Below are 26,449 nucleotides of genomic sequence, written 5' to 3'. Positions count from 1 at the left end.
TGTTGGTATTAGAACCTGAGTGTCCAAGGACTCCGGCTTGTGATCCCAAATCTTTTGTATGAACATTTGCAGTGGTCGAAAATGCAAGGCTGCCCATTGTACTGTTGGGATTGCAGATGTTAGTAACCCCAGTGTCGACATCACCTGTCTGATGGTACAAGGTAATTTTACCTGGATTGCACTTGCTTCCCTTTGGATTTTTTCTATTTTTTCTTTGGGTAGAAATATCTTTTGCTGAACAGAATCTATCACATATCCCAGGTATGTTATTCGTTAAGTGGGTTGTAGGTTGGATTTTTGCCACATTTATTAGCCACCCCAGACCCCTAAGAAAAGGTCTGTGTGATCTCAAGGTTTTTTCGTAACCTCTCTGGGGGATTCTGCAAACAGAAGCAGATCGTCCAAATAGGCGATGATGGATATGCCTTGGACTCGCAAGGGTGCCAGGGCTTCCCCCAGAATCTTCGTGAAGATCCTGGTTTCTTTTTTCTTTTTTTTGGGGAGTTTTATTTCCTTTTCTATACAACTTAATATACTTAATATACTTCACTAGACACTGAGATACACTATTTTACTATATAGTTCAACTAAATCAACTAAATCATAGACATAATAACAATAATAGCAAAACACAGACACATATACTCATTTTACAGACTTTTTTTTTTTTTTTTACATATTGAATAGGCACAAGAGCTGATTTACAACACATTCTATAACACATTTTAATTAAACACACACATAACAAACATCACTACACCAAAGATTAAATACATATCACATATTAAATTAAATTATCATAGGATTTGATACACGCTGCACATGGGATTTTTTTTTTCTCTCAAAGAGGAAAAAAAAAGGATTTTTTTTTGGGGGGGGGGGGAGCGAGGGGACTGAGAATTATAAATGTTCTGAGGGTCAAGAGGAAGCCGTGTGGGAAGCGAAGGACGAGGGAGCAGGTGGGGGCTAAGAAGATGACAAGGGTCCTCACAAGGAAGGCCCAGTCAAGGAGATAGTAACTAAGGGTAGTGTGGGAGTACTCTGGGGGGAGGGATAATAACAATGAATGAGAGTACCATTTAAAACCATCTAGTTTAATGAGGAAGTTAGGTTAAATCAAAGAGAGGGGGGGTGGGGGAGGATTTCTCTACACCACTCCTCAAGAGGGTTTAAGAGGGTTGAATTTAATGCTTTATACTATGCCTGTGGAGAATGTCATGCTCTTAAGTGTCATGCTCTTAGATGTTTGAAAATTATATAAATATATTAAAGGTCAGAAATTCGGGGGTGGGGGATCTGTTCTCCCTCCTAAACCACACCCTCCCCTCTTCAGGATCTTTGTTTTTGTTTTTTTTCGAAAAGGGTGGAACCATTTTTTAGGCGTACCCGGAGCAATATCCAGGTGAGGCTCTCCGTAGTGCTCTCATACCTACCCCCACTAGAGCGCCTCTCCTCCTGGTGGAGGGAAGTCTGAGACGCTCAATTATTTTTTTTTTTATTAATCTTATAATTTTTTTTACTATTTTTTTATTTTTTATTTTATTATTTTTATTTTTTTATCGCTCCCTTAGAGCAGTGGGAATCGCAACCAAAGATTGGTGTGCGAGCCACGGCAGGGAGACGTAGTAAATACTCGGTGACTTGGACGGAGGACTAGACTCCGAGATACAGGGGGGGGGGGTGTGTTTTTTTTTTTTTTTGGGGCGTCTCTCCACCTCTGTCTCCATCTCGCCCAGCCGCCCATCTGCGTAGGATTTAAGGGGAACACTTTTATTGGAGAGGGGAAACCCTAGGGAGAAACGGGTAAGACAATATACAAGATGAATAGAATAAATATCACCTCCTATAATGTCAAGGGGTTAAATATCCCAGAAAAAAGATCTAAAACATTAATGGAACTAAGGAGGCTTAAATCACAAATTATTTTCCTACAAGAAACTCATTTAAAAAAAGATAGAATCCGGGGTTAAAGAGTCCGGGATTTCCCGTGGTGTATCATGGTGCCTCCCACACCTCAAAAGCAAATGGAGTAGCAATACTATTGGCTAAAAAGTTAATATGGAAGGAATCTAAAGTAATAACAGATGATGAGGGACGTTTTCTCCTGGTAAAGGGAATATTGAATGGGAACATGGTCACCTTAGTAAATATATACCTTCCAAATGAAGACCCTGTCCCTACGCTGGAGAGGTACCTGGACTTGGTAAACCAGAATAAAGAAGGGGCATTGATTTTAGGGGGGGGATTTGAATATGGTACTGGAGCCAAGCTTAGATTCCTCCAAGGGATCTTATCATATATCTAACATAAAACTACGGAGAGCAAGGAAAATCTTACAAGGGCTACAGTTAATAGACAGCTGGAGGACTGTACACGTACATGAGAGGGATTATAGTTTTTACTCAGCAAAACATAAAACATATACAAGAATTGACTACATATTTCTAGATCAAAACATATTGTTAGGCCTACGAGAAGCATCAATGGGTTCATTTACTATATCGGATCATGCGCCAGTGACTTGTACTATAGAATGGGGGGAACCAGGCCCAAGGGAGTGGAATTGGAGGATCAATGAAACGCTAATCAGAGATCCAGAATATGAGGGTAAGATAGCACAAGAAATAGAATCCTTTTTTCTAATAAATGACTCTGATGGGACAATGCCGCTATGTAAATGGGAGACACACAAATGTTACATGAGGGGAATTCTTATCTCACTAGGAGCTCATCGAAAACGCGCCTTGACGGCGAAGTTAGATGGCCTTCTTGGGGAGATCCGTATACTAGAGAATGAACATAAGAAGGCGCAAAGAGTAGATACTGAAGAAAAGCTAATGAGCTTAAGAGACAAACTGAACTTGTTATTGATGGATAAGGCAAAGGCCAAACTAAGTCGCTGTAGGAGGGCGTACTACTAACATGGGAACAAGCCAAGCAAGATGTTGGCAAACACATTAAGAGAGACAAGAGCAAAGAATCACATTGAAAAAATAAAAACTCAGGGGGATAACATAGTTAGCTCGTCACAGCAAATAGCGAAAGCCTTTAGAGATTTTTATAGTAAATTGTATCAATTAGAGAAGCAATCAGTAACGGGGAAGAGACAGAGTAGAGAAGAACAAATAAAGGAATATATAACGGACTCAGGGATGCCCAAGATCTCAGAAGAAAGTATTGGGAGTATGGAGGAACCAATTACAGCTGAGGAATTATTAGAAGCAATTAAAGCAATGAAACCGGGCAAATCCCCAGGACCGGATGGATACACTCTACTCTACTCTATTTTTGACCACATTTAACTCATTAAGAGAAGGACAACCGATGCTAAGGGAAACACTAATGGCCCATATAGCAGTAATCCCTAAAGAGGGGAAAGACCCCTCCCAGTGTACTAGTTATCGTCCAATTTCCCTGCTGAATGTGGACCTGAAGATTTTCTCAAAAATACTCGCTAATAGACTAGCGTCATATATCCCTTCCTTAATACATCCCGATCAAGTAGGGTTCACGCCGGGCAGAGAGGGGAGGGAAAATACACAAAGAGTGCTGAGCTCTATCTACTTAGCCCAACTCCACCAAAATCCAGTAGTGTTAGTATCGACCGACGCAGAGAAAGCTTTTGATAGAGTCGATTGGGGATTTTTGAGAGCTATTTTACAACACATAGGCCTAGGGGAAGGGATGCAAAATTGGATCACAAGCCTGTACTCATGCCCATTGGCCAGAGTAAAGGTAAATGAAGTAATGTCTGATCCCTTCCCAATAAGGAACGGAACAAGGCAGTGATGCCCACTCTCTCCGTTAATCTTTACTCTTGTTCTTGAACCATTCTTGAGAACTATACGAGAAAATACGGATATTAGAGGCATCCGGATAAAAGGGGAAGAATATAAGGTTGCTGCATTTGCAGATGACTTACTGTTCTCATTAACGTCCCCAGGGCTATCTTTACCTGCGTTGTTGAAGGAAATAAGAGACTATGGCAGCCTGTCCAATTTTAAGGTGAACTATAGTAAATCAGAGGCGATGGGGGTGGAGGTAAACGAACACACGCAGCAGCTATTGGCAGCAAATTTCCCTTTTAAATGGACGGGCTCCCATATATCTTATTTGGGAACGAAAATACCAAAAAATTTGAATAGAACCTTTGAACTAAATTTTATACCACTGATGAGATCGATTAAAGCGGACTTTCAACGATGGGATAGGGAGGTTTTCACATGGTTCGGAAGAATCAATATTATTAAAATGAACGTAATGCCGAGACTTCTTTACTTATTCCAGACTTTACCGATAAGGATCCCTATAGGTTTCCTGAGAGATTTGAGATCTAGATTTACTAAGTTTATTTGGGCAGGAAAATCAGCGAGAATAAGGAGGGAAGTTTTGACATTACCGAAAGAGAAGGGAGGAGTGGGTTTCCCAGACCCAATGAGCTACCATGATGCCACTCATATGGCACGGGTGGCAGAGTCGTGTATCCATCATAGGGAAAAACCATGGATCCTAATAGAACAAAAGATAACAAACATTCCCTTGAAAGGGATGGCGTGGATCCGAGATGTGGATATTCCACAGGAAGTGAAAAAACACCCTCCAGTGGGAGCTACTATAAGAGCTATAAAAAGGCTATTCAAGAAAACGAGAATTTCAAAATACCCAAGTCCGTTGTCACCGGTCCTCGGGAATCCGAGCTTTGAACTAGGTCTAACAAATCTTTACTTTAACAAGGTAAGACGTTTGGGAATGAGTAGACTTATACACTTTAGGAAGGACACTCAAAGAACAGATAGTGGGGAAAGTGAAGAGAGAATCAAAAGGAAATTAGACCCAATGAGACAAATGCAACTAAAGGATGCTATTCGAACAATGAGTTTACAAGGGGAAGTGAACCGAGAATTGTCAGACTTTGAGGGAATATGTTATAAGGGAGACCCAGTGAGACATGGTCTATCAAAGATGTATAGTCTCTTGGTGGAATCAGAAGCCCCCCAAGACCTGACATTTATTCAGGCATGGGAAAGAGACCTGGGGACTACATTCTCGGAGATTCAAAAAACTAAAATTTTTGGATTTATACATAAGGCCTCGTTGGCCACTAGATATCAGGAAGTTGGGTATAAAATCCTAACTAGATGGTATAGGACCCCGGTAGCGTTGAAGCGAATGTTTCCTCGGGTGTCAGACTTATGCTGGAGATGTGGGGAAGTGGAGGGCACCATGATACATCTATTTTGGGAATGCTCAAGACTGAAGGATTTTTGGGAAATGGTAGTCAATACAATAAAAGAAATTACTGGGGTGAACCTAGGAGATAATCCGGCAGCACTTCTGCTAAACGTGTTTCCAATCTCTATGGTAAACTATAAAAACTCCTTACTTAGACATTTACTTACAGCAGCAAAAGCCTGCATTCCAATTTTGTGGAAAAGCACGAGTCCGCCGACAAGACAACAATGGCTGGGCAGGGTAACCGAAATACAGCAGATGGAAAACCTGACAATGGGAATGAGAGAGAAGGAGGAGAAATTCAGACCGGTCTGGGCGCCATATATCGGTTACAGGGACCAGAACCCCTGAGGCGGGGGGGGGGGGTGCTGGGGGGGAGGGGGAGAGACAGATATTCCCCCTTTTTTTTTTTCCTTTCTGATTTGTGTCAGGTTTATTTGGTGGTAAGCCGGGGTTTGAGCGCGGTGAGAGGGGAATGGGGTAGCTATTATGGTATGGTATGGTAAATAATACACGCTGAATTAAGGATTTTCTGTTCTTTTTGTGTAATTAAAGGAAGGAAAATTGTATAGTTAAAATCAAGAACAAGATTGTTGAAATGTATTATACGGTACCTGTTTGATTTTCTATGTATGAATTATGGAGAAGTGGAAGAAAAAGTATATAAAATAAAGAATAAAAAAAAAAAAAAAAAGATCCTGGGTGAGGAGGAAAGGCCGAAGGGTAAAGCTTGGAACTGTAGGTGTAAGGTTTTGTTTTCCGTTTCTAACCTTAGAAACTTTTGGCACTCTTTGTGTATTGGGACGTGTAGGTATGGGTCCTTTAGGTCTAGGGAGACCAGAAAACAGTTTGGAGGTAGTAAGGCCTTCACTGAATATATTGGCCTGGATTCAAAGAGATCTGCGCTCTATTTGCGGAGGCGCAGGGCAACGATTTTGCCCTGCGCCCCTGCAAATATTTTGCGCTGCCCTCGATTCACGAGCAGTAGCTAAATTGCCCGGCGTAAGCGCGCGCAATGTAAATGATCCCGCCGGGGGCGGGAATCATTTAAATTAGGCGCGTTCCCGCGCCGATCGTAAAGCGCATGCGCCGTCGGGAAACTTTCCCGACGTGCATTGCGGCAAATGACGTCTCAAGGACGTCATTTGCTTCAAAGTGAACGTTAATGGCGTCCAGCGCCATTCACGTATAACTTACGCAAACGGCGTGAAATTCAAATTTCACGACGCGGGAATGGAGGGTATACTTTAGCATTGGCTGCCCCTACTATTAGAAGGGGCAGCCTTACGCTAAAGACGCCGTATGGAAACTCTGTAACTTGCGTACGCAGGGCCCGCGCAACATTGTGAATCGGCGTAAGTATGCAATTTGCATACTATACGCTGACCACAATGGGAGCGCCCCCTAGCGGTCAACGCAAGAATGCAGCCTAAAATCTGCGTGGCATAAGAGCCTTATGCCACGCAGATTTTAGGCTGCAGTCGGCGTAACGAGTTCTCTGAATCAGGAGAACTCGTTACGCCGGCGCAAGTCAGCAATTGCGCTGCGTAACTATGGTTACGCAGGTGCAATTGCTTACTGAATCTGGGCCATTGAGTCCATCCTGAATCTCTTGTAGGTTATGGACACATTCAGGGATTCAGGGGCTTGAGGTTTAGGATTGGTCTGACCTTCCCGGTGGGTTTTCGTACTCTGAATATATGGGAGTAAAACCCGTGTTCCCTTTCTTTTTTGGGGACCTCTACGACTACCTCCTGTATCTTGAGATCCTCCAAGGCTCCCATTAACCCTTCAGCTTTCCCTCTGTCTTTTGGAAGTTTTGTTAAATAAAATTTGTTTGGGGGTGGTTTGAAGAATTACAAATGATAACCGTCCTTTATTATTCTCAAAATAATTTGATTGGAGGTTATCTTTTCCCACTGAGGGAGGAAAGCCCCCAGTCTTCCTCCCACTGCGAGCAACTTGTCATTTTTTGTCATAGGCTTGTACAGGAGGACGAAAAATCGCTCCTGCTTTGCCTTTCCCCTTCTGGGCCCAAGGCCTTTTCCGATTGTCTGCCTTGGGTGTTGTGAAACGGGAACCTTTTGGGACCCAATTAGTATTCTTTTGTCTCCTTTAGTTCTGCTGTGGCTGACTCCAAGGTGCTTTGCGTTTCAGCAGAAACGCTTTCTTTTTATCCACTGTACGATCTAGCACTTTTTCCAATCCAGGCCCAAAAAGCAAGTCCCCTGTGAATGATCTAGCTGCCATCCGCACAAGTTCAGCTGAGGCGTCTGCAATATAAGCTATGCCTCTCAGCAGTGTGGGAAAGGAGGATAGGATTTGCTCCTTCGCAGTTCCTTCCTCAATGTGAGCCTGGATTTGGTTTAACCAGAAATCCATGTTTCTGGCTACCACCGTGACTGCCATTGCTGGTTTTAAACTTCCCAGCGTGGCGTCCCAAGACTTCTTTACTAACGAATCCATCTTTTTATCCATTGCTTCGGATAAGATGCCCATGTCTTCAAATGCTAGGTCGGTATGCCTTGATACCTGTGAAAGAGCAGCATCTAGCTTTGGTGTTTTGTTCCATATTGAGGATGGGTCATCTGAAAATGGAAACCGTCTTTTTAAAGCTTTAGAAAAAAATGGTTTTCTTTCTGGTTCCTGCCATTCTTTTTTAATCGCTTCTACCAGAACTTCATGAACTGGAAAATTCCTCTTTTCCTGTTCTCCTAAACCCCCATACATCTGGTCATGCAGGGATAGGGATTTTTTCTCTAATTGAATACCCAGAGTGGTATATATGGCTCCCAAGAGGTGATCTACATCCTCTAATGAGAGCTTATACCGGGAGGGCTTCCTGGAATCACCTTCCTTAGCCTCCTCCTCTGATTACTGGGAACCAGACACTGCGCTGTCAGGTTCCTCTTCTGGCTCCTCTCTAGGAACTATTGAAGGGCCTGCACTGGTGGAAGGTCTAAATTCCGGTAGTATAGCTGCTGCCTGTACAGGAGGAGAAGCTGACTGAAGCTGCGGGATCTGAAAACTTTTAAAAAGTGTTTTAAAAGATTCAAAGGTGTTGGATAGTTCCTTAACAGATGATGCTAAGTCACTTTGTTCCGCAGTATGCTCCTGTACTAGCTTGTTAATACAATCGCTACCAATAGCTTTCTTCCATGACTCCCTAAGTGTGACTTTGCAGGATGGACACTTTCTCTGTGAACTGTGAGTAGTCTTATCTTTGTCAGTTTTCTGAAAGACACAAGAGAAAAGATATACCCCACAGTTAGTACCATAACCTTCCCCCTGCCACCCGGCAGGTGCGCAGTGTCTTCATACGGGCTTACCACACTAGGGGCCCTATGAATCACCCTCTGACACTGAGGGCTTGATCCACCTCCCCCTCCCTGTCCTATGGGTGGTGGGTTTTTAGGAGAGGGGAGGTCCACCCTAGGTTCCCCTTACCTTAACATGGCTGGAGCTGGTATCTGCTGGAGCAGTATCTTTGCCTTATGTCCCTGACATATCCGTGTCACCAGCGCTGCTTCTGCTGTCTCTACAGCGATTGCAGCTCCCTCCAGCCTCTGTCTGGCTCCGTTTGAGTTACGCGGCTGGAACCGGAAGGCGCAAACCCGGAAGTGCACGCCCCTGTATGCCGGACATGACGTCACCCGCCGCCGGCTCCGAGCGGTCCCAATACCCGGCATGGCTTGCGCTCTGCAATCCCCATTCCTGCTGCAGCCACACGCCGATTCGAGCATGGGACACTGGCTGCACTCCTCTACACCGCACTCGGTGTTTGCAAAACCGGAGCCCCCCCCGACCTACACCTGCACTCAGGGATGCGAGGGTGGCCATCCTACACAGATTAGTAACCTGGTCTTGCCCCAAGAGCCCCTGCTCTCTTTCTGGGCAGTCTGCCTGAGCCTCCCTTGGCTCTTCCTGGCTGGTTCCTAACGGTGTCTCCCCTCTGGAGGAAACACAAATAACTGAGGACCAGCAGGGGAGGAGGAAATTTATAGGAGGCTGGCGCGGTGTTTCCAATAGAGGGGAGGAGCTAAGGTCTCTCAGGTGGCTGTCCTGAAAGACGATTAGGGAAAAAAAACAACAAGGGTTTACTTCCTCTTTAACGTTATCAATTAGGGCAATTCCCAGCAACTTAAAGCTGCCAACTCTTTCCACAACATCTTCTCCAATATTAATAGGACTGTGCACAGTGACATATTTACAAAAATACTATTTTTACAATTTACAATGATATTCTCTCTTGCACTTTATAATAGGCCACAAACTACAATTACTCTCATAAAGAGAACGAGTAAAATACCTGAGATCTGGATATCTAGTGACCAATGTGGAAACTTCTAGGTAAAGAAGTGAAGGGTCTGTAAGTTTTATAACCTCTGCAATAGCTGTAATGGTGTCACATAGTCCATCTGTCTCCTCATTAAATCCCTAAAAAGGACAAAAAAAAAATTCAAGTTTTAACACAAAAACCAACATAATCAAATCAACAGCCAAGTCAAGTTTAACTTTGGGTGAACAGATATCAATGATGCATAGATGTTCAGACTGCATTGGCAGCATTAACCACTTAAGGACCCCTTCACGCCCATATACGTCGGCAGAATGGCATGGCTGGGCACATAAACGTATAGGTACGTTGTCCTTTAAGCCCAGCCGTGGGGTCGCGGGCGGTCCGAAGCTCCGTGACCGTGGGACTCGCGGACCCAGAGCTGAAGAACGGGGAGAGCCGTGTGTAAACATGGCTTCCCCGTTCTTCATTGTTGCGGCAGCATCGATCGTGTCATCCCTTTTATAGGGGGACACAATCGATGATGTCACACCTACAGCCACATCCCCCTACAGTTGTAAACACACTCCAGGTCACACATAACCCCATCAGCGCCCCCTGTGGTTAACTCCCAAACTGCAATTGTCATTTTCACAATAAACAATGCATTTTAAATGCATTTTTTACTGTGAAAATTACAATGGTCCCAAAAATGTGTCAAAATTGTCCGAAGTGTCCGCCATAATGTCGCATTCACGAAAAAATCGCTGATCGCCGCCATTAGTAGTAAAAAATAAATAAAAATGCAATAAAACTATCCCCTATTTTGTAAATTATATAAATTTTGCGCAAACCAACCGATAAACGCTTATTGCGATTTTTTTACCAAAAATAGGTAGAAGAATACGTATCGGCCTAAACTGAGGAAAAAAATATTTTTTTTATATATTTTTGGGGGATATTTATTATAGCAAAAAGTAAAAAATATAGTTTTTTTTTCAAAATTGTCGCTTTATTTTTGTTTATAGCGCAAAAAATAAAAACCGCAGAGGTGATCAAATACCACCAAAAGAAAGCTCTATTTGTGGGAAAAAAAGGACGCCAATTTTGTTTGGGAGCCACGTCGCACGACCGCACAATTGTCAGTTAAAGCGACGCAGTGCCGAATTGCAAAAAGTGGCAAGGTCCTTTAGCTGCATTTTGGTCCGGGTCTTAAGTGGTTAATTTGCAGTGGTTAACTGACTATAACTTTATAGTCAAACAAGGTTTACATTGTTAATAAGAACATGCAAGGCTTTACTTTGTTACACAGTTTTAATAATATAATTATAAACGGCTAGATGTACTGATATGTTTAAAAAAAAAGCAATTTATACAATTTACTTTTTAAAAAAATTTCAGCCTGTAATTCACTTGGATGGGGGCAACTGGTCAGCTGCAGTTGTTAACGCGCCCCTCTCTGTGTACAGCAAAATGCTGTCAAGTTTGTTTTGTAAATAAACCTGTGCCATCACTATGATATACTGTCATGGTGATTAGTGCAAGAGCAGTGCTGTCCCCAACAGCATGGTACTGGAATTAAGAGCCCGTAGAGGGCTTCTAGTTCCAAAATGGAACATAATACTGCAGCTTTATAAAAAGGTATCCAACTTGAGTTTTCAATGCAGTATAGCCCTGGAAATACAGAATTTCACAAAGACAATATTCTGCATACAGCTAAGCATGTGGAGGACTGGGGTGGTGGACAGACACTATAAGATTTGGCACCATAGGTTTTGTAATTTAAAATAGATTAAAGGTTTACTTAAAATGTATGTTTAGGTTAAGTTTTGGGTGTTTACAGCTTTTGGAAAGTATACAGATATGTTCTTTTATTCAAGTCCATAGTTATATTAACATTACAAAATGTGGTAAATAAAAAAAAGTCAACAGAAGAAACCATGTATAGAAACTTTTGCATATTATCTTTATTGGAATAAGCGACATATAGGCTGTGACTTGTTATGTTTTAAAAACAAAAATGTATGGGACTCACGCTCGGTGACAATTAAGCCGAGACTACTGCACTAAGTAAAATTCCTGAATACTGGACCACCACAAATTTGAAGGACGGAGCTAGCAGTGTGACATCAGCATGCGCTCACAGGTTGACAGGCATCGCGGCCCTGCTCATTGGAGCCGTCCGTTTGTTGGATCGTTATACTCTAAGTGCAATACTTTTTATCAATAAATCTTTTAAACGCAGTATAGCGCTAGGAGTTCTCTTCCTTGTTTTTAACCCATGTATATGAGGGAGCTGGCTGGTGAAATATACCACAGCAAGTAGGGACTGGTCGAGATAAAGCAAATGTCGGTCCTCCAGAGGGAAATACTTTTAACAGCTGATGATTTCCCTATGCGAGATCGGGTAAGCAACCTGATTTCTCTAAGAAGCACGGTTGTGGCACAGAAGCACTTTCATACAATCTTTCAGCACAGAGCACTTTTCTTAGCACTTGGATGGACTTTGAATTTACTTGTTTATGAATAGTTTAGTACTCATTTAACTTTTTTTGCACTTTACGCTTCATGGGGAATGCTTATAATGTAAATGTTTACAAGTGATCTGCACTATATTTTGTTATTCATTTAGTAATGTACAATTGTGGCCAAAAGTTTTGAGAATGACACAAATATTCGTTTTCACAAAGTTTGCTGCTAAACTGCTTTTAGATCTTTGTTTCAGTTGTTTCTGTGATGTAGTGAAATATAATTACACGCACTTCATACGCTTCAAAGGCTTTTATCGACAATTACATGACATTTATGCAAAGAGTCAGTATTTGCAGTGTTGGCCCTTCTTTTTCAGGACCTCTGCAATTCCACTGGGCATGCTCTCAATCAACTTCTGGGCCAATTCCAATTCCTAGCAACCCATTCTTTCATAATCACTTTACGGAGTTTGTCAGAATTAGTGGGTTTTTGTTTGTCCACCCGCCTCTTGAGGATTGACCACAAGTTCTCAATGGGATTAAGATCTGGGGAGTTTCCAGGCCATGGACCCAAAATGTCTATGTTTTGGTCCCCGAGCCACTTAGTTATCACTTTTGCCTTATGGTACGGTGCTCCATCGTTCTGGTAAATGCATTGTTCTTCACCAAACTGTTGTTGGATTGTTGGAAGAAGTTGCTGTTGGAGGGTGTTTTGGTACCATTTTTTATTCATGGCTGTGTTTTTGGGCAAAATTGTGAGTGAGCCCACTCCCTTGGACGAGAAGCAACCCCACACATGAATGGTCTCAGGATGCTTTACTGTTGGCATGACACAGGACTGACGGTAGAGCTTACCTTTTCTTCTCAGGACAAGCCTTTTTTCAGATTCCCCAAACAATCGGAAAGCGGCTTCATCGGAGAATATGACTTTGCCCCAGTCCTCAGCAGTCCATTCACCATATTTTCTGCAGAAGATCAATCTGTCCCTGATGTTTTTTTTGGAGAGACGTGGCTTCTTTGCTGCCCTTCTTGACACCAGGCCATCTTTCAAAATTCTTCGCCGATCCCGCAGCTGAATCCTCTTTAGGAGATGGTCCTGGCACTTGCTGGACTTTCTTGGGCACCGTGAAGCCTTCTTTACAAATGCAGTGGAATTTTTTTTTATGGGATTAAGTTAATTTTCATGGCAAAGAGGAACTTTGCAATTAATTGCAATTCGTCTGATCACTCTTCATAACATTCTGGAGTATATGCAATTTCCCATCTCAAAAACTGAGGCAGCAGACTTTGTGAAAATTAGTATTTGTGTCATTCTCAAAACTTTTGGCCATGGCTGTATATATGACATTTTTCTTACTTATATTAATATGTATGTCTATGTATTTGAAACATGTAAATTTAAATAATAATTAAAACTGACTTTATGGTTTTACCTTTTATCACAAGGTTTCTAGTTGAATAGCCAAAATAACAAACGTTTTTTAAATGTTTATATATTACAATTAGGCCGCGTACACACGATCAGTCAAAACCGATGAAAACGGACTGAAGGACCGTTTCATCGGTTAACCGATGAAGCTGACTGATGGTCTGATGTGCCTACACACCATTGGTTAAAAAAACGATCGTGTCAGAACGTGGTGACGTAAAACACACGACGTGCTAAAAAAAAAAAAAGTTCAATGCTTCCAAGCATGCGTCGACTTGATTCTGAGCATGCGCTGCCTTTTGACCGATGCTTTTGCATACTAACGATCGGGTTTGACCCATCTGTTAGGCATCCATCGGTCAAATTTTAAAGCAAGTTCTCTTTTTTTTGACCGAAGGATAACCGATGGGGCCCACACACGATCGGTTTGGACCGATGAAACGGACCTTCAGTCCGTTTTCATCGGTTTTGACTGATCGTGTGTACGCGGCCTTGTTTAAACAATTCTTGGTTAGTCCTGGAGAATAAAACAATTGATATACCAACAGACAATGAAGAATTATGTTACAGTAAGGTTCACTTACAGAAGTTAGGCGCTTAAATAAGAATTTGAATTGTTCAGCTTCCTTAATCATACGTTCTGCTCCTTCCTTGCGCTCTTCTGCATTTCTGAAACAAATACGCCTCTGCATGATTGCCTTCAGGTACTCCGTTACTACCTTCCTGTGAGCTTTGATGGTCATTTTCTGCAGACAGTGAAATTTCATGTTAAACCAAATTTTGGCAAATTCAACTCATTAAGGGGTGGCCTATAAATATAATATGTCCATCATTTAGAAGGCTGACACATTGCATCGTAAAGATGTGTATGTTTGAGCATGAGATTGTATTTAAAGGAGAAGTCCAGCCTAAGGTTGTTTGGCTGGGCTTCTCCTATGGGTCACAGGAGTGCACTTTGTTTTGCACACCTGTGACCCGTTTTCAGTAGAGCAGTCTGAAATCCGGGATCATTCATCAAGGTTTTAAGAGCCAACCTCTCTTTAACATTGAGATTATCACCACTGATATGTGTATCTGAAAAAGCCTGTAAAGCAAATACAAACAAATCACGCTCTGCTAATTTCTGAAATGTAACCATGTCTGAACCACGCGACTGAACAGGGTAAAAAGAGGATGGCACACGGAGAGGAACTCGACGGGTGCCTTTAACTTCTTTATGTCCACAATGTATCTGAAAGACGGCTTTTTCGACCGCACGCGTGGCACGCTCTGCGAACGCAGAGAATTTTTTTCCCCCCTCATGCTATCAGCAGGAGTGAAAAAAAAGCAGATCTCCGGCTTCCATCAGAGGGTCATCAGTCCCTCACACAGAGATCCGCAGCTGTCCCATCTGTGCCCACAGTGCCACCTATCAATGCCCATCAGTTCTGCCAATCAATGCCCATTAGTGCCTAATCAGTGCCACCCCCTTTTTTTTTTCAGTATTTAAAAAAAAAAAAAACAGCAGTGATTACCACCAAAAGAAGGCTCTGTTTGTGTGAAAAACATGATAAAAATGTCATTTGGGTACAGCATTGCATGACCGTGCATTTGTCATTCAAAGTGTGACAGTGCTAAAAGCTGAACATTGGTCTGGGCAGGAAGGGGGTTCAAGTGCCCAGTAAGCAAGTGGTTAAGTGCAGCTCAGTGTCAGACATGGGCAAACCCTTAGACGGCAAAATTTTCATGTCTGTAATAGTGCATTGTTCTCTGAAAGAAAATTTTGGGTAATCATCATTGGCAACACGGCTATCAATAATATCTAGATCTGTATTGAAATAGTGTCTCTGAATAGTTAAATTCTGTATAAAAAAAAGAGATTTTTAATACAGCTTACCTGTAAAATCTTTTTCTTGGAGTACATCACGGGACACAGAGCGGCATTCATTACTATATGGGTTATATGGAGTACCTTCAGGTGTAGACACTGGCAATCTCAAACAGGAAATGCCCCTCCCTATATAACCCCCTCCCATAGGAGGAGTACCTCAGTTTTGTAGCAAGCAGTATGCCTCCCAAAATGGTCCTCAAAAAAAGAGGGGTGGGAGCTCTGTGTCCCGTGATGTACTCCAAGAAAAAGATTTTACAGGTAAGCTGTATTAAAAATCTCTTTTTCTTTATCGTACATCACGGGACACAGAGCGGCATTCATTACTATATGGGATGTCCCAAAGCAATGCTTACAATGAGGGGAGGGAGAACATCTCCAAGACAAAAGGATTTAATTTAGAGATATACTCAAATCATAATAAATCCAACTTAGTTGAGAAAAATAAAATTTTTAAATTTAACTCGAACAAGAGGAGCCCCCGGAATCCGAGGGTCTCAAACTGCAGCCTGCAGCACTGCCTGCCCGAAGGCAGTATCAGTATTCCTTCTTACGTCCAACTTGTAGAATTTTGTAAACGTGTGGACAGAAGACCAGGTTGCCGCCTTGCAAACTTGAGCCATAGAGATCTGGTGGTGTGCTGCCCAGGAGGCGCCCATGGCTCTAGTAGAATGAGCCTTTAATGATACTGGAGGAGGCAACCCTTTCAAGCCGTAGGCCTGAGTGATTAATTGCTTAATCCACCTAGAAATGGTGGACTTTGCAGCTGCCTGCCCCTTCTTGGGCCCATCCGGTAGAATGAACAGCACATCTGTCTTCCGGATCTTCTTTGTAGCTTTAAGATAGGCCTTCATGGCCCTGACAATATCCAAGGTATGCAGCAACCCTTCCTTTCTGGAAGTAGGTTTAGGGAAGAAGGATGGTAATACCAAATCCTGGTTCAAATGAAAACTGGATATGACCTTCGGAAGGAAGGAAGGATGAGGGCGGAGAACGACCCTGTCCTTATGAAAAACAAGATATGGTTTCTTTACAGGATAAGGCTGCCAGCTCCGAAACTCTTCTTGCGGAAACTATGGCAACCAAAAATACTAACTTCCTTGTCAGTAGAACCAAAGGAATATCAGCCAACGGCTCAAACGGTTGTTTCTGTAAACTTGACAGAACAAGATTTAAATCCCACGGACAAAGCGGGGATTTAACTGGAGGTCTAATACGTAAGACCCCTTGAAGGAAGGTCTTAACCAGCGAGTGGGTGGCCAGCGGCCGCTGAAACCACACTGACAGAGCAGAAATCTGTCCTTTGATTGTGCTTAATGCCAATCCTTTATCCACTCCTAGCTGGAGAAAACTTAATACTCTATCGATGGTAAATTTGCGAGAAAGCCATCGCTTGGACTCACACCAGCCTACATAGGCCTTCCAGACCCTGTAATAAATCACCCTAGAGACCGGTTTCCTGGCTCTGATTAGGGTAGAGATTACTTTCTGAGACAGACCTCTACCCCTGAGAATCAGGGATTCAGCTTCCAGGCCGTCAAATTTAGATGCCGTAAGGCAGGGTGGAGGATCGGACCTTGCGATAGCAGGTCTGGCCGTAGAGGAAGAGTCCAAGGGTCTCCCACTACCATCCTTAAGATTAGTGAGTACCATGCCCTTCTGGGCCATGCTGGAGCTACCAGGATGACTGGTATGTGCTCCACCCGGATCCTGCGCAGCAGGCGGGGTAGTAACTGGAGCGGGGGAAACGCATAAAGAAGTTTGAACTGATGCCAAGGGCAAACCAACGCATCGGTTCCGCAGGCCATCGGATCCCTTGAGCGGGACATGAACCTGTCTAGTTTCTTGTTGAGTCTCGATGCCATGATATCCACGTCCGGCACTCCCCATCTTTGGCAGAGTGCTTGAAAGACTAGTGGATGCAGAGACCATTCCCCCGGCCATAGAGTCTGGCGGCTTAAGAAGTCCGCCTGAAAGTTGTCCACTCCTGGAATGAATATTGCCGATATGCAGGGCACATGAGCCTCTGCCCATAGAAGAATCAAGCTCACCTCTCTCTGAGCGGTTTGACTCCTGGTTCCCCCTTGGTGATTTATGTGTGCCACGGCCGTGGCATTGTCTGATTGAATTCTCACCGGGAACCCCTGCAATTTTGACGTCCAAGCCCTGAGGGCTAGTCGAGCAGCTCTGAGCTCCAAGATGTTGATGGGCAACTGCTTCTCTGGCTTTGCCCAAGTACCTTGGCGAGTGCAACCATCCAAAATTGCTCCCCAGCCCGTCAGGCTGGCGTCTGTGGTCACTATCTTCCAAGCCACTGGGCTGAAAGACCTCCCCTTCAGTAGATTCTGAGGGTCTAACCACCAACACAGACTTTGTCGGACTCTTGATGAGAGCGGCAACGGGATATCCAAGGCCTGTGGCCTTCTGCTCCATGCTGACAGGATGGCTGCCTGTAGGATGCGAGTGTGGCTCTGGGCGTATGGTACCGCCTCGAATGTGGCCACCATCTTGCCTAGTAACCTCATACATAGGCGAATAGTCGGTTCTTTCTTGCTTAGAACCAGTAGGATTAATTCCTTGATGGCTTTAACCTTCCTCAGAGGTAGGAACACTCCTTGTTGTTCTGTGTCTAATCTCATGCCAAGATATTCCAACTGCTTTGTGGGCTGGAAAGCTGACTTTTCTCGATTTAGGACCCAGCCGAACCTCTCGAGGTATTGGACCGTGAGGGCCACTGCTCGCTCCAAGCCGGGAGACGAGTGATCTATGACTAGGAGGTCGTCCAGGTATGCTAGGATCGTGACCCCTTGGATCCTTAGTTTGGCTAGGATTGGAGCTAGGACCTTCGTGAACACCCGGGGGGCCGTAGCCAACCCGAAGGGAAGCGCCACGAATTGGAAGTGACGCGAAGCCACCATGAAGCGTAGATATCTTTGATGTGGCTGATAAATTGGAACATGAAGGTAGGCATCCTTTATGTCTATGGACGCCATGAAGTCGTCCTTCTGGAGTGTGGCAGCTGCTGACCGCACGGATTCCATCCGAAATGAGCGGATCTTTAGATATGCATTTACCATCTTTAGGTCCAAAATTGGCCTGACATCTCCATTGGATTTTGGGATGATGAATAGGTTGGAGTAGAAACCCAGCCCCTGTTCCAGGACTGGTACCTCTACTATTACTTCCTGGGAAAGTAGATGATCTAATGCCGATCTTAATGCGGCTCCCTTTTCCGGATCGTTTGGAATCCTCGACTTCTGGAAATGAGGAGGAGGAAACCTTAGGAAATCTAATTTGTAGCCTGTGGCCACGGAAGACCGTACCCACTCGTCGGGAATGCTGGCTTCCCAAATCTCTGAAAAGAGTCGCAGCCTTCCCCCCACCTTCGTGGGTGGGGGCGCCCCTTCATAAGGTTGGCTTGGGGGCTGGTTTTGCTGGTTTGCGAAACCACTGCCTTTTGCCTCTAACAGCCTGTCCTTGTGATCTGCTGTTGAAGCCGAAGTTTGCTTTTGCAGGAGGCCGTCGATACTGCTTGGCATTAGAGGGCCCCTGCCCAGGGGAATACTGTCGTTTAAACGCAGGTCCCTGAACCTTCTTCTTAGTTGGCAAGAGAGTACTCTTGCCGTTTGAAATGGTCTGAATGTATTTATCTAGGTCTTCTCCGAAGAGTCGTCCTCCATGGAAGGGGAACCCTACCAGGAGCTTCTTGCATGGGGGCTCAGCCTCCCAGCTTTTTAACCATAAGAGTCTTCTCATATGGATAAGGGATAACGATAAACGTGACGCTTGCTGGATAGAATCCTTGATTGCGTCTACCGTAAAACATATGGCCTTAGGGACATCCGAAAATTTTTCTGCCTGCTGGGCCGGAATAAGTTTAAGCATCTGCTTAAATTGATCCGATAATGCTTGAGCGACCCCAATCGCAGCCACAGCTGGCTGTACTACTGCCCCTGCAGTAGTGAAGGAGTTCTTAAGTAGTGCTTCCAAGCGCTTATCAACTGGATCCTTGAACACCTGTATGTTTTCTACAGGGCATGTTAACGATCTGTTAACACATGAGATGGCTGCGTCCACTGCAGGAGTAGCCCATCTTTTGGAAAATTTTTCTTCCATAGGATATAGGACAGAGAACCTTTTAGGTGGTAAGAAGATCTTATCTGGCTTGTTCCAATCTTGGAACAAAATTCCCTCTAATAGAGGATGGATCGGAAACACAGCATTGCTTTGAGGCGCCCTCAGTGAGCCCAAAGCTGAAACCGTCGATACCTGGAGATCTGGTACTGGCAAGTTGAATGTCCTATGGACCAAGTCCGACAATCCTTGAATCCACCAGCTCTCCCTCAGGGAGACTGCCCCAGACTCCTCTGTATCCGGGTCTTCGATCCCTGAACCTACTTGGTCCGTGTCCAAGAGGTCGTCCAATTCCCCTGAGGAAAGGACCTCCTCTTCTGAGGGTCCGCGCTCGGGCGACGGAGATCTATTCCGCTTACTGCCCCGCATAGCTGCGGATATCATTTTTCCCATGCTTTTCTCATCTCTTTTAAAGAGGTGAGTAATACCTCCTCCGTGACCATCTTAGGGTTGGACTGACCCGCGTCAGCTCCAGCCCCAGATCCCGATGGCCCCAAGGCTCCCTGTAGGGAAAACAGCGGCATACCATGGTACAATACCGAGGTACACCTGCTACCTATTGGTATTTGGAACTATAAAAGTTAATTGTCCAAACACCTGTTTGGGGGATAAAAAAATGCTTCCTCTCCCCTAGATGACTTTTTTTTTTTTTTTTTTTTTCGTTTTTGTTTCAAATCCAGGAAAGAAAAAACATTCTGTCCCCCTGAGTAGTATTGCAAAGAAAAACTATGAGATGGAAAAGAAACAGCCTATTTCTAGGCTTGACAAAACAGTCCTCTGAAGACTGCAATATCCTTTCTGGCCACTGTGTGTCCTCGGCGCCCCGTGCTGCCGCTCTGGTCTTTCTCCTCAGTTCCAAAGTATTGATGGAACAAACAAGGAAGGGCCGCCCCTTCCTTTAAGCCACTGACCCGCCCTTCCCCCCCAGCAACCTCAAACAGGAAATGCCCCTCCCGACGGGGGGAGGGGGGGGGATTTTGGGAGGAAGGGACCTCTCTGTTCCAGCAAACTGCAGCCTGCAGCCTGGAACCATGAGGAGGCCAGCGTTTTGCCTGCTTGCAGGCTCTGAGGAGGAAGACTGAATGGAGCATCGCCTGGAGGCCTGCAGGTAAGCAAAGCTCTCTGACACACACATATATTTTTATATAACACAGGCCCCACTCAATGCTTTTCCAACACTACAAGGGAGGTCACATCTTATGGGGAATAATACATAGAGAGCCATCCTATCTTTATGATATGTGACTAGTTTGCCAGATGCAGTGCATAACTTTAGGCATGTCCCCTGTGACCCCCCAGAAAAAAACCTGCTAAGAACCAAGTTCCGCAAGTTTTCCCCTCACTTACCTGCTCCATGCCGCAGGACTTTGCCAAGCAAGAGGCCCAATCTTCCCCCATCTCCGTGGGGATGTCTAGACCTTCAGGCCCTGGGTTCCTATGAAGGATCCACTGTCCTGGGCCCATATAGCACCCTGGCAACAGAAAACTTTAGGTACCCAAAGGTTTCTAAGTTCTGGGCCCAGGGTCCAGCTCTCTAAAAAGAAAAGCATTATGGGCTATACCCCAAGGGTTTGGGGTCCGGTTACTGACCACTTTAGCGCTGAGGCTTTTTTGGACAGAACCGGTAGCTCACCTAATCCCAAGGATGCGGAGGCAAGCTAAACCATGACTAACACCTAAGACACTGGCGTAAAAACTGAGGTACTCCTCCTATGGGAGGGGGTTATATAGGGAGGGGCATTTCCTGTTTGAGATTGCCAGTGTCTACACCTGAAGGTACTCCATATAACCCATATAGTAATGAATGCCGCTCTGTGTCCCGTGATGTACGATAAAGAAAAATTGATTCCTCATTAGACTTTAACCCCTCAACAGCCAGATGTGTGTTAAAGAAAAATTCTGTGTTTGCTCTCACTGTAAAAAGCTATTTTGGTTAAAATGATAATTTTAGTACTGTATGCAGCACTAATTTTTTAAAGTGACATTAAACATGGAGTTCTTCTTTAACCTCTTATCACCCAGTCTCCAAAAGGTGCTTTAACTCCTCAGCATCCAGTCTGCATATGTCATAATCCCTCACATTTATTGAATTATCAGTCTCGCTCTCGTTGCCCCTGGACCAACATTTTTCTTGGTTTAACTGCCCTATCTTGTGCTTAAAACTTTCCTAGCAACAAAGCCCAGTCTCATTTACCAATTTTGATATGCTACACACTCTTCCCCTGCACTTATTGTCCCCAATCATACCCTGCACACTCCTTTTTTGCACATACTCTCCACTGTCCTATTTTTTACTCCTGAACATACTGTCCCTTCATACTCTCCCCACACCCCTCTCCTGTACATACTGCCCCCTTTCCTACCCTCAGCATGTTTTTCTGCACATACTGTCTGGTAAGACACTTCTTTAACATTGTTTGCAATGTCCCACCCTGGCCCATTCTGGACCTGGCAAATTTTTGTTAGTAAAAAAAAAGTACTTAAAGCGGTTGTAAACCCGCATTTTTTTTTTTTACACCTGAAAAGTAAAAGCCATAATGAGCTAGTATGCACCGCATACTAGCTCATTATGAAATACTTACCTTAAAACGAGGTGTAGGGAACTTACCTGGTCCACACAGAGCGAGATGTCATCTTGCTCCGGCATGTCTTCCGGGTATCGCCGCTCCAGCGCTGTGATTGGCTGAAACGGCGATGTCGTCACTCCCGCGCATGCGCGCGGGAGATTTCATTCCGGCAAGGGCCGGCCCTTTAGCCGAGCATCCCCCCTGCGCATGCGCCGTTGCAGTGGCGCATTGCGAGGGGAATATCTCCTAAACCGTACAGGTTTAGGAGATATTCTTTATACCTACAGGTAAGCCTTATTATAGGCTTACCTGTAGGTAAAAGTCAAAAAGTGGGGTTTACAACCATGCAGTGAATAGGAGAAACACAGTGCTGCTTTATTCTCATTACCAAAAGCATGCAAGTTCAGGGATATTTCAAATAAATATTTTGTTTTATCCATGTGAATATTTCTTTTAAATTTTTTAAAAGAGAAGTATGTTTTTTTTAACCCATCATACTTACCTAGGTGGATGCAGCATCGTACCAATGCTGCATTTGTTCCCCGGCGTCTCTGCACTGAGAACCGAGCCACTAAACACCGCTGATGGCTCGGTTCTCTCAGCTCCCCGAGTGGAGAGCTGCTCCCTGTCAGTCAGCAGCTCTCCTCTCTGCTCCTCCATGCTCATTGGAGTGCTGAGCAGTAGAGGGGCAGGGAGTCCAGGCACCTGGGCCGATTCCAGTAACGTCAGCAGGAAGTGTCCAGAACACAGTAGTATTACAGCAACATCAGAGCAAAAACGAGCAATGAGGACATGAAACCAGGACTGCAGTAAGGTAAAGGAAGCTATTTAGCTAAAAAAAAAAAAGAAATAATCCTTTAGTGACCCTTTAACTTTACTGTTTTGTTATTTAATTAATGAAACCATTTTTTTTCCAATAACAAAGTATTTGAAAATGTATTGCGCAAATACCGTGCAAAATAAAAAGTTGCAATGACCGCCATTTTATTCCCTAGGGTGTCTGCTAAAAAAACATATATAATGTTTGGGGGTTCCGAGTAATTTTCTAGCAAAAGAATGATGATTTGTACATGTAGAAGAGAAGTGCCAGAATGTGCCCGGTATGGAGGTGGGTATAAAAGCCCTGTATTGAAGGGGTTAACTATGGACTTCCATATATCAAATGTAGAGTCCTGAGGGGATTTCCAGCTGAGTAGTGTAGATTTGCGGGCATAGAATAATAGTAAGCCCAGCAAAGTTTTCATGGTCCTGGACATGACCAGCAGATGAACAAGACCCAGTACACAGACATCAATAGATAATGGCATTGAAGCAGTCGTAACTGAGCAAATGCATTTGGATACATCTGCCAATAAAAGCTGAATGACTGGACATTCCCAGAACACATGTATAAATGTAGCTGGGTCCTCTGTACAACGTCAACATTTAAATGGATGCAATTGAAAGATCCTGTGCAGTTTTTGTGGGGTAAAATGTACTCTATGGAGAATTTTAAATTGGATCAGTCGATCCCTGGCAGAGACCAACTGTTGCATGGGATAATCCCAAATGTTCTTCCAATCCTTGGCATCTAGCTCTAGGACCTCCCTGCACCAGCACACTAAAGCCTCATACACACAATCAGATTTTCCGACGGCAATGATGTGTTAATAGACTGTTGGCCTAAAATCTGACCGTCTGTACGCTCCATTGGACAATTGTTGACGTATTTTCCGGACAAATGTTGAATGTTAGGCTTTGAAAATTTTCGTGGGCAATGGTCTGTTGTCAGATTTTCCAATCGTGTGTACACATGTCCATCAGAGAAAAGTCCAAAGTACAAACACGCATGCTCGGAAGCAATGCTCACCAAACATAAAGGGTGGCGCTAAAGAGCTGAAAAAACACGGATGTCACTACGTTCGTGTTTGTTGGCCAACAATTGTCTGCTGTTTGTATGCAAGCCAACACCCTTCGGACAAAAGTCTGACGCTTTGTCTGTGGAAAATCTGATCGTGTGTACGAGGCTTTAGAGTTTGTTGAGGCCCTCTTATATAAATAGGTTGAACAGCCTTGTAAATGGTAGAGAGAGTCTTCACCAAGGAGTCGTCCCTCAAAAGCGACCTACCCAACACCGTAAATGAGCAAGGTTGGGTAGAGAATTCTGAGTGAAAAGCATAGCCCAATTGAAGATATCGGAACAGATAGGAGTTAGGTATGGAGAATTAAGATTTTAAGGAGTCAAATGTTCTTAGAACACCATCTGAACTTATTTGATTAAGATACTGGATTCCCTTGGAGACCCATATATTAGAGTAATGCAAAAATGTAGAATTGATGAAAAGAGGGGTTCAGCCAAAGAGGTGGGTGACCACTGATGGGACAATTTAGAATGTTACAACTGCCAGACCTTAACCGCTTGAGGCCCGCGCTATAGCCGAATGACGGCTTCAGCGTGGACCTGAAAATCTAGCAGGACGTCAATTGACGTCCGCCCCTTTGCTCGTTCCCCAGCGGGGAAATTCTGTGCTGGCCGTGTCCCTTGGACACAGCCAATCACAGATCGCCGTGAACGGCCAAATAGAGTGGCCTTTTGCTGTGCAATCTGTGCGGCCAATGAGAGATGATCTCAAATGTAAACATATGAGATCATCTCTCATTGCCGGCTCACACAGAGACAGAGTCCTGTCGGGGAGAGAGGAGACGGATCTGTGTCCCTTGTACAAAGGGACACAGATCGGTCACCTCCCCAGTCAGTCCCCCTCCCCCACAGTTAGAACACTATGCAGGGTACACATTTAACCCCTTCCTCACCCCCTAGTGTTAACCCCTTCAATGCCAGTCACATTTATACAGTAATTAGTGCATATTTATAGCACTGATCGCAGTATAAATGTGAATTGTGCCAAAAATGTGTCAAAAGTGTCCGCCATAATGTCGCAGTCCCAATAAAAATCGCAGATCGCCGCCATTACTAGTAAAAAATAATAATTCTGTCCCCTATTTTGTAGGCGCTATAACTTTTGCGCAAACCAGTGGCTTATTGCGATTTTTTTTTTTTTTTACCAAAAATATGTAGAATACATATCGGCCTAAATTGAGAAAAAAAACGTTTTTTTTTTTTTTTTTTAAATTGGGCTATTTATTATGGCAACAAGTAAAAAATATTGTATTTTTTTTTCAAAATTGTCGCACTTTTTTGTTTATAGCGCAAAAAATAAAAAAACGCAGAGGTGATCAAATATCACCAAAAGAAAGCTCTACTTGTGGGGAAAAAAGGACGTCAATTTTGTTTGGGAGCCACGTCGCACGACCGCGCAATTGTCAGTTAAAGCGATGCAGTGCCGGAAGCTGAAATTTCACCTGGGCAGGAGGGGGGTATATGTGCCCAGTAAGCAAGTGGTTAAAGTAGTAGTAAACTCTCCATCACAATTTTGCATGTAAAGCAGTAGAAAATGACTTACAGGTTGGTAGCTTTCAAAGTATTTCAACCTGTATCATTTAGGTGATATTGCTTGCTGTGTCTTTCAGTTAGGTCACTCAGACATGCGCATTTTGTCTCTGTCTATATCTACATGCTGTGCCTTTGTCAGCATAATGCCACGGCATTACAGTGCAAGCCCGCAAGAGGGCTGACCATTCATAATTTCCTGAAATACCCCATGTGACTAGCTACAACACAGGGTGTGTGTACACAATGTCATTCAGCATCAGCACAGGACTAAGGGAGGCTATTTACATGTAAATGTTGATTGATTATGAAGGAATAAGTCACCATGGCAACTTTACATGAAAACGAGGCTTGGTTAACCATTATTGCACATCCCTGAGACTCTGGCTATGACACACCTGAAAGGGCGGAAATACAGATGCAGGAGAAATCGGGAGGTAAAGATTGCACCATCTTCGGAGCCTCCTGAGAAATATCGAAACAAGCTCCACAAATAGTAAGAAAGCTGCAATGAGGCTTCAGAGAATTCTGTTTAGAAATACAATACATAGTGGCCCTATGCTTTTCAGAGATTTTTGATCATGAGTTTACTACCGCTTTAAGAACAGCCTTCATGGACTGGGTAGTGGGGAAGGGTGCCTAAGAACCTGTACAGTAAATTACGCAAAGCCTCATAGGAGCCAAAATGCGCCACTTTGCCTTTCGCCTTTTCAATCCAAAAATAAGCACAAGAGACATTTCTTACAACCAATGTGACATGTCCTTTGTGCTGCTGGCTCCTGCTTTTGTTGAAATCTTTACCCTCTAATGCCCCCCCACCCCCACAATCTACCCTTGCAGTAGGAGATAATGGAGCTGAGGGACCTGTCATATGCACTCATCAAGAATGCCAACTATGCCCACCCTTTCACCCCCACCTCCACAGAAGCTGTACTATAGTTTCTATGATTTAAAGTCGATGAATGGAGCATGCACACCTTTCATTAATTTGCCTGTCCTCCATTCAAAGATTGTCCAGTAGCAAAAAACCTGATGAATTTTAC

At 44.0% G+C, this 26,449-nt stretch overlaps 1 protein-coding gene across 3 annotated transcripts in view; it reads right to left on the bottom strand.

The window, feature by feature from the left end:
- The window catches only part of EXOC3 (exocyst complex component 3), a 385,796-nt gene that overhangs the window by 39,031 nt on the left and 320,316 nt on the right, over window positions 1-26,449 (bottom strand). For all 3 annotated transcript variants that reach the window (XM_040353404.1, XM_040353405.1, XM_040353403.1), the window contains exons 11-12: window positions 13,993-14,154; window positions 9,542-9,669 (exon numbers count right to left, since the gene is read on the bottom strand). In XM_040353404.1, the coding sequence (XP_040209338.1) occupies window positions 9,542-9,669; window positions 13,993-14,154 (290 nt within the window). The remainder of the gene's footprint in view (window positions 1-9,541; window positions 9,670-13,992; window positions 14,155-26,449) is intronic.

The sequence above is a fragment of the Rana temporaria genome, chromosome 5 (assembly GCF_905171775.1).
Source record: "Rana temporaria chromosome 5, aRanTem1.1, whole genome shotgun sequence".
Classification (NCBI taxonomy): Eukaryota; Metazoa; Chordata; class Amphibia; order Anura; family Ranidae; genus Rana; species Rana temporaria.
Note: the sequence above shows the minus strand (reverse complement) of the source record. Positions and strands in the feature narration are given on the sequence as shown.